This window comes from Megalobrama amblycephala, linkage group LG20 (assembly GCF_018812025.1).
Source record: "Megalobrama amblycephala isolate DHTTF-2021 linkage group LG20, ASM1881202v1, whole genome shotgun sequence".
NCBI classification, from domain to species: domain Eukaryota; kingdom Metazoa; phylum Chordata; class Actinopteri; order Cypriniformes; family Xenocyprididae; genus Megalobrama; species Megalobrama amblycephala.
In genome coordinates, this window is record NC_063063.1 from 20,689,852 (window position 1) to 20,699,149 (window position 9,298).

Consider the following 9,298-nt stretch of genomic DNA (forward strand, 5'->3'; position numbering starts at 1 on the left):
TTTTTAAAGCGGACCCCACAATAAGATCCTTTGAATAATTACTGATTTTAATTATCTTGCTCTATTTATCGAATGTGCCACATGTCAAAACACACCCCCATCCACAAACATACAGACATTCATCATTCGTAACTGTTAAAGTTTTTTTTTTTTTGTCTTTTCCCCCTTATTAGCATTTCACAGATGACCTTTACACCACACATCTTACAAACATATGTAGCGTTAGCCGTGATGGGTAATTGATATGCATATTCTCACCAAATTAGTGAGACACAAAAAATGAGTGTGACACTTCATACGAAGTTAATAGTAGAAGTGTCCCTCAAGCTGTCAAACCCACAGTTAGACATTGATGGTTTTATCAAATTCTTGCCAAAGGAATGAAAATTATAACTCGCTTTTGCTTTTTTTTTTCATTGACTCCCTTCTTGCTTTTATAAAATCAGTTTATGACAAATCGTATTATTCGAGTTGTTATTCAAACTGCATTCAATGACAGCCTCTTTTATCAAAAATAATTATGAATTGTCATGGAAGGCACAATAGCTCATTTGATATGGATTTTTAAGATGCGGGCTTTCATACTTTATTCACTTTAGTGGCGTTTGAACAATAGGACAATAGTTTAAAAGGATTATATTTCAGTTCCTGAAGTTGCTTATTCCTTTTCATATTAGCAATTCTCTAAATACTTAAAGATAATTTGCCTAATAACAAGACATTAGAGACAATAACAAGAGATATGGTTTATGTTAGATTGCAGCCATTGATCTGGTAAATGGATGAAGAGCTTTGGGATGTTGTTATATTTATTGCCTAAGACACAGTCAAGCTCCCTACTCTCTGTCACCTACACTATCAAAATCCTCTTTTCACACAAAGACACAAACAATAAGCACATGAGGATGAGCAATGTACTAACTATGTATGTAAAAATATTTGAATAGATTTGTAATTGTTGTACACACAAATATATATGTGTATGTGTGTGTCTGTGAATGTATTATATTATATTATAAACACATTTAATTATTTTTATTCATTTCCTAATTTTTCAAAACAACTTCCAATAGAGTAATATGTACAAATGTTTTATCCCATTTTCCATGAAATAGGAAAATATGATCTCATAGACATTTATGTTCTGTATCAGTTTTACACATGCGTTTTAAACATGCATAAACATTCCTTGACAGGAGAAGAACAAGTTTTCTTCCCAATCAGACCTCAGGTGTTGAATTAACTTCATTTCCATTTAAAAAAAAAAATAGTGAATTAAATTCTGGATGCTAACACAAGACTTGCTGTGAGTGGAGTGGTCGGAACTTCAGGGTTTTTTATCGAGCGAGACAGGGCCGATAGAGCAGAGAGGAAAGATGTGGTGGTGGTGGTGGTGGGGGGGGGATGACTGGGGTGAGTCGGTCAATTTAATTCCTGACGATCTAAAAGAGGTCAGGCTCATTTCATATAGCCCTGGCTGAGCAGATCATTACCAGTCACAAATCTGTTCGTTACATGGCAAGGATTTATAGCTAAGTAAATAGGGAGCCGTCATAAGTTCTGAAAATAGCGTGTTGGCCCTGCGATAATAGCTAAAGGACGGTTTAATAGAGTTCGGCATTTATTCGTTATCTGTATGCGGACAGAGACCGAATTGGCGCTATCGCTCTTTTTTTTAATAATGTGGTGGTCTACCGTTGCACTTTTTTCTTCAACATCCCTCCCCCTACCCTTTCCACCCGAAACACACACATTTTTACCACACACGTACTTGTGAGAGCGCACACACATTTTTTCGCACGCGAATACTCTGCGGAATAGTTTCGATTTCAGACACAGCAGAAGGCATGGCCACGAGAGATTGGGCAGGTTTGAGCCGGCGTGGACCAGATTTTACAGGCTACAAAGGAAGCAGATTACCACTTGTATCGAGTTCCGTATTGGAAAAAAAAAATCTTTGTTTGAAAATCCGCTGATTATCATAACAGAAAAATTGCAGCAGTGCAGTTTCGAATAACAACCACATAAAAAAAAAAAAAGGAATGAAATCATCACAACAATTAAACAGTTTCGCAAAATTTCTTTCAGCTTTTCTTCGACGTTTCTCGAAAAAATGCTTGCGAGTTCAGGTAAAGCAACAAAAGACTGGTTGTCTCGATTGGTTTAAAGAGGAAAAAACGGCAGAAAAGAACAACAGCAAGCTTAAAATCTTCCTGATTCTCTTGGTAAATCCTCAGAAAGGGCTCGCAATCGTCCAAGCAGCACAAATATGATAGAACAAGGTTTGTTTGGTGTTCATTGAGCAGTCTGCAGGGTTGTGTTTAGCTCGGGTGGGCTCACAGCAAACCTAAACAGCCACTTCTATAGTGTATTCACAAACTTTGGCCTTTTGAATAATGCAGGCGACGTGAGGAAGCTACCTCAAAAATCAGCAGCTCGGAGTTGCAATTTGCCCCTACTTATTTCTTGTTTCTGGCTGTATATTCTTTATGAATTTGAACTTATTTTTTGTCCTACTAAATAGTGAAGACTTAACAATTGTAAAAATCTTTTGATTTTTACCATGGCATGATTATGGTGTTGTTAATATGTCTGTAAAATAACTTTATTTTTTTTTAGCACATAATCCCAATTATTTAACACTTTTAATTCAATTTTTTATATTATATTTATTTTTATATTTTATTTTTAATATTTGATATTTTATTTCTTACATTTTTATACTTGTTTTTATTTTTAAACTGAGGTCATATAATTTCATTTAATTTTCATTCATTTTATTTATAAAGCACTTTACAACTGCACATGCAGACCATGCAGTGCTGTACAGTCAACATACAAACTCAACTCAAAATACAACACAAGTGATATGTTATTCACTCCACGTTTTTTAAGTCCTCATTCTCCTATTTTATTTTATTTTATTTTATTTTATTTTATTTTATTTTATTTTATTTTATTTTATTTTATTTTATTTTATTTTATTTTATTTTATTTTATTTTATTTTATTTTATTTTATTTTATTTTATTTTATTTTATTTTATTTTATTTTATTTTATTTTATTGCAAAAGGTGCTTTGTTATATCAGAAACGTTTCATCCTAGATTTAATGATGTGCTTCAAATTGAGCTGCAACCCAACCATAGCTTTGCTGCAGCCGACAGCGGCCACCACCACAGTTTAACATCACGCCCATAGATTCAGCCTTTTGAGTCAGGTATTAAGTTTATAATTTATGATCCAAGTTCTGTCTCTTTTCTGATATGATGGCGAATGATTTAAAAATAGTGAAATTCAAAATGACCAGCGCACACAAAAAGAGATGAGAGGCCTTTAATAATGGCCCAGAGCTTCCCCTTAGATCTGCTAACCTTTAATCTCTGGCAAGAAATGGAGATTAAAAAATCACCTGCAACGGCTGACAAATTAAGAAACTTGTCCTTCCCCTTCTCTTCTGAATATGTTGTGCGCTGCTGATAAGCAACTCACCTTTTGCAGAGAATGCTCGTGTTAAATAAAGCGGCTGTAATGAAGAGCTGCTTTAAATGCTTAATGTACTTAAGTTTAAATTAGAGACCGTTCAAGGGCCACTAAGTGCACGGCAAGACATGCACTCTCTGTTTTGCTAGTTTTAATATGCGATTCCCTTTTATCAAAAATGAATAACCTATGAATGCGATTTAGTTTTTTTTGTGTGTGTGTGTGTGTCCATGATACGTTGCCATAAATGAGATGCAACCGCTTGGCTTTATGTTTATGTATATACATTTGTCCCTCCTGGGCCTAATGCATAATACACTTGACAGTGATAGCTAGTCAGAAGTGATGGGCACATCCTATAATAATAAAAAAGGGAGCATTGCTTGGTGTCACTTTCTGTTTCTTAGCCCAGAAGTAGGAATCCTGCAGAGTTGTTGTTAAGGAGCCTAAATCCTCAAAGCTTCCATCCTTACTGTACGCAATCTGTATTATCCTACTGTACCGACTGAAACGCTAGTGTTTTTTCCCCCCTTATGCCATATCAAGTGCTGTGATGTGACTGTTTCTTTCCCCCTCTTCCTTGATGATGATAGTTTAGACGTCATGAGTTGAGAAATCCATTCCCAGTCTCTTTGTTTAATGTGACAGCACGAGAACTTGATCTTTGTTTGTTCAAAAAAGTCGGCATGAGTCTCGTGTTTAGCTTCTTTTAATGTGTTTGTCTGTGATTTCTAAATGCTAAACATGCAAACAGATAAATCGTCAAGGTTAATTCTGTACCCAGCCGCATGACTGATCTGCTTCCTGCCATGTCTCGGCTTTTTATCTATCTCTCTCACTCTCTTTCTCCCTCCTTCTGTTTTTCTTCCTCCCTCTATTTTGTGCCTTCATGTGGCAGCTGATAAAGTTACGTGAAGAGGTAAGTGCTGCTCTTCCTTTCCGTTTTGGTCCCCTCTTTTTCCCGCGGATCCTCCATTCATTTTCCCACTTCGTCAGAATAAAAAGGCCTAATCTGATTTTAAAGTCTCTTTTGATTGAGCTCAAAATGAGGCTCATTTTTACATACTGCTCTATGAGGAACTGAATCAAAGCTGTTTCACACCAAACCTTAAAAGATTTAATCAACTTGTCAAAACATTCACCCAGTATGAAAACGCAATGAGAATGCTGTTGTAATAAAAAGGGAGGGGGAGACCTGGATAAGCTTTTATTCTCTTTTAGTGATGGGTCACAATGGGCAACTATTCTAGACACTATTTTTTTGTAAACTTTGATATTTTTAGTAGCAGCGTTTGACGTGCTTTAGCTGTTAAGTAGTTTGCATGGTTAAAAAAAATGTATTTTGCCGTTACTTATGCTGTTTTTGAACACCTTATGTCATAAACACTTATTTGGTTATAAATCGCTTAATTTTTCACTGTTTCATTGCACTGTTTTTGAACACAAAGATCCATCTTATGTGGCCAGTATTAAATTCGATGTTGTTTTGTCTTAAGTTTTTAAAATAAAACACTAAAAACAAGATATGTTTTTTTTTTTTTTTTTTTTTAAGAAATTGACTTTTATTCAGCAAGGATGCATTGAATTGATCAAAAGTATTACAAAAGATTTCATCAAAGAATTCTGAAACAAAAAAATTATGCAGCATAAGAGTTTTCAATGATGATATTAATAAATAATGTTACTTGAGAACCAAATTAAGATGAATGATTTCTGAAGTATCATGTTAGACCTAAAGAACATTCAGCAAATTGAAAATTCAGCATTGCCATCATAGGAATGAATCACATTTTTAAAATAGAAAACAGGTATTTTGTAATAATACTTCACAATATTGGTTATACTGTATTTTTGATCAAATAAATGCAGTCTTAGTTAGCATAAGAGATTTCTTAAAAAAAAAAAAAAAACATTAAAATCTTACTGACCCCAAACTTCAGAACAATATGCTAATTTCTCCTACTTGTACATTTAGATCACCTATGTAATGTGTTTTATAGAGCATCTTAAGACAGATTAGTCAACTGATCATTCACCAAAGTATAAGTATCAAAAAATAAGTAGTAATTTTCTCACTTATACAGCAGGAATACCGAACCTTATTTATCTGTTTAACTACTCTTTTAACTTCTAAACTTTGTGTCATTTAAAACATATAAAATGAACTATGTTTCAGTCTTTATCACTTTTTTTGTGGTGGTTTTTGCTGCTATTTTATTAGCACACATGACTTGTGAATTTACAGCCAACTGCGGAGATCTCTTTGTGCAACGTTAGGAAGCAGCCCAAAGTCGTTTCCCCCACTCGGCGGATGAGAATACAATAGCCTGCCTTTTAGTCTGAGATAAGGGGACAATTTGTAATGTCTTTTTGTATTTGTAGCATTCATCCGACTTGGAAGTGAGCATGTATGTGGATTACGGCAAAAAGGCTGTCGTCTCGATCTGTGTGTACTTGTGTGTGTGTGTGTGTGTGTGTGTGTGTGTGTGTGCATTAGCTTGCTGGTATCTTCATCTCCTGTCTAGGGTTGTGAGTGTGTGTGTGTGTGTGTGTGTGTGTTGTTTAGACTTGGGATTTCCCTATTCATAGACACATGCATACACACACAGACTACAATATCTGAAGATCTTCATTCATAAAGGAAGCCTCCTCTCAGTGGAGGACTGGATAGCACTGCATCATGCTTCTGCCTCCCTTTATAAAGATGTTGTTTAGTAAGTGATTGCTTATCTTTGAAGATAACACTATTTACTATGCAAATTTCTGATCCTTTCCATCTTGAAGAATTCGTAAAGATGCATTAAATATTTATGGATGGAAAAATGAAAAACCTTATCTTCCCTTCTGTCATCTTAAGAAAATAATATGACACTTGCATCATTTTATTAATTCATTACTACTGTAAGTATGTGTCATCCTGTTATGTACTGTAAAAAATAACAACACACATTCAAGAGTAATGATCTAAAGTAGCTTATAATTTTCTTTACTCTTCCCCATCTCAAAGCTACACCAGAAACGTTCAAGTAAACAATAACAGAGCAAGCAGTGTCATGCTAGCTAGAAGATCCTCTTAGCTCATTTAAGAGAAGAAATTCAGCAATGCTTCTGGTTTGGAGGATCTTTGAAGACTCCTGTGTCTGTGTTTGTGTGAACATCAGTATATTGTTTAGGTTTCTTCACTCGCTATTGCTGAATAATCCCATTTGTAGAGCCACACCACCATCCTGCATTTATAATTTACAGCCCCTCACAGTTCTCCATTCTTTGCTACCTTGACTTGTGTGTTTCTACTTTTTTTGTTATTGTTTTTCCCACATGACCAAACAAAATGGGAATATAGCATTTTTTCAGCCTTGGGTCAGAAGATACCTTTAGTGGGTTCAACCACCCTTGTTTTTACCCCAGAATGTGTAGCTTTTAAATCTTTTTTTTTTTTTTTTTTTTTTTTCGTTCTCCCATTTTACTGAATTTGAATCAAAGCCTGTATAGCTTATACACACTTAGCCTGCTTTTTAAAACTGTACTTTTCCTCAGCTGGAAAACATGTTTAAATATTTAGCACCCTTATTCACAGCTGTTTGACACTTGTAATTCCTTTTCTTACAAGTCCCAAACAAACGGTGGAGAAGATCACATAGTCAGTCTGAATCATAGCTGTCATCATTATTCACTTTGACTCTACCACCCCCCCCTCCCCATTTGAAATAATAAGGAATCATCAAAACTTTTGAAAATTGCGATTGTAAGCGCTCGTGTTTGATATTGAAAAAAGGGGAGAGAGAAGGGAAGACAATTCTTTTGAGTCGCATTCGCATTGTTCCTGGGTTCCACGTTAATAACTTACAACTGAAGTGCGGTTCTTCACGAAAGGTAAAAAAAATGGCAAAGAAAGAAAAAAAAGCAAAAAAAAACAAAAAAAAACTCGTTTATAGTATCTAAGAACGCCTTTGTTGAAAAAGTAGGTGTCAGATAAAAAGGCATACATGCTTTGGCACAAATGAGAAGGGGCGCGCGCAGAGGCGGTCGCAGGCGCACCAATATTTATCATGCCCTCTTTAAAAGAAGCTTCTGTTGAACTCCATAAGACCAAAAAAGAGAGACAATTTTGACAGTCATGCAGCTCTAATAGTGAATAAATGAAGAAAAAAAGGAGCTTTCTTTTATTCAGGTCAGTTTGGTCTATGAGAGTGAGTGATATGCATCCAGGGCTTTTTGTTTTAAATATCCGAACTGAAATGCTATATCTAACGTGCTTTGAACTCATAAAGATCTCCTTGCGGATGCATTTGGATCTACATGTTGGACTTTTATCGAAAACAAATTTGCAGTAGCAAGGTAATTCATTGTGAAAGCGTTTTCAGGAAGTCGCTGTTGTCGTCACCGCACCTACGTGGCCACCTTCGTTGTTACCTCGGTGTGTGTCACCCCTATTCCCCCGCACCCCACACACTCGCACAATAGACATCAACATCCCCCCCCCTCTCGGAAAAATAGACCGACTGAGGGAGTGAGAATGAGCGAGGGAGAGAAATTCAAGAAAAAGCTTTGAAGTGGCTTTCCGGCGCGCGAGTCTGCTGGCCGTCTCCCCGAGACGTGTCACCTTTGCCGAGAGGGAATAGGAAATCACGTTTCGAATGGTAATGATAACATACTAATCACTTGAGCTCTTTGAAGACGGGGGAGCGAGCTACTCTGTCAGTATCCCTGGCTGCCTTGTGCTTCCAGGCACACAGGCACATCCCTGGTCTAGGTGTATTAGTTTAAGCGGTGCATGTCAATACGTCCCCTCCATCTCAGCTGATCCAGAGGGGCTCATTAGGCAGAGATGGCTCCCTTTTCCCCATACGCACTCCCACCCCCGTTTTCTCCTCTTTCTCTCTTTCTCTCTCTCCCTCCCTCTATCTCCCACTAACACCCCCTCCCTTAAACTATTAAAAAGTATTTCAGCTATTTTAAATGACATCTGTCAACTGAGAGGAGGAGAAGAAAAAAAAAAGTTCAGACACAGTTTTTTCTCCCTCTCTCCCTTCTCTGTGATTGTCAAACTTTGAAAAGTGGGATGTCGTCTATTTTTCATTTCATTTCCTCGGAGTGATTAGCCGCTATGTATTTTGACAGCTTAACTAGAACTGGAAACTCGTTTCTCTCTCTTTTTTCCCCTCTGCCTTTATTCTTTCTGTGCATGTAAATAGGAATAAAGGTTGACATCCTAGAGAAATATAGTAACCTCTCTCTGTTATGTATTTAAAAATGGAAATGCAGTGGTCTAATTCAGTGTTCACAGGCATAAATTGTATGGCTTATCAGAAAATGGGTGTGTGAATTGTGTTGGATGATTCTTAGCCCTGTTTTCAGTATCTACAGTGGAGTTCAAAGGTTTGAGACTTCAGAGTTTTAAGAAAGTTGATTGTGCCAAATTTTAAACAAAGAATTGTTATGATGTGAAATGAATTAGACATATTGTAGATTCTGAACAAGTCAGTAATGAAACAAGTATAGATTTGTGACATTGATCATGGGAACTTCTTAGTACTGATGGTTGATAAAGCGCAAGATGATCTTTGGGTCATTCTCAAATTATGCTGGATCACATGATCATCAGGTTTTAAGAAAAAAAAAAAGAGGAACAAACCAAATACAAAGACATTCTGAAATTGCTTAAATTGCAATGAATTAGTAAAACCTTGAAAACACAAAATAAAAACATTTTCACAAGTGAACTTTTGGACCCCACTGTATGTTATTTTTAGCACTTGTAAATTTGCATATTTCTTTATACATAAAATATTATTTCTAGCGCTATATTGTATGTG

The 9,298-nt window shown here is 36.1% G+C and overlaps 1 protein-coding gene across 4 annotated transcripts in view; it reads left to right on the forward strand.

Annotated features, from left to right (window-relative positions):
• Window positions 1–9,298, forward strand: part of vti1a (vesicle transport through interaction with t-SNAREs 1A) — a 141,630-nt gene that overhangs the window by 26,263 nt on the left and 106,069 nt on the right. For 2 of the 4 annotated variants that reach the window (XM_048170492.1, XM_048170490.1), the window contains exon 5: window positions 4,381–4,401. The exons of the other annotated variants lie outside the window; for them this stretch is intronic. In XM_048170492.1, the coding sequence (XP_048026449.1) occupies window positions 4,381–4,401 (21 nt within the window). The remainder of the gene's footprint in view (window positions 1–4,380; window positions 4,402–9,298) is intronic. 4 annotated transcript variants of the gene reach the window in all.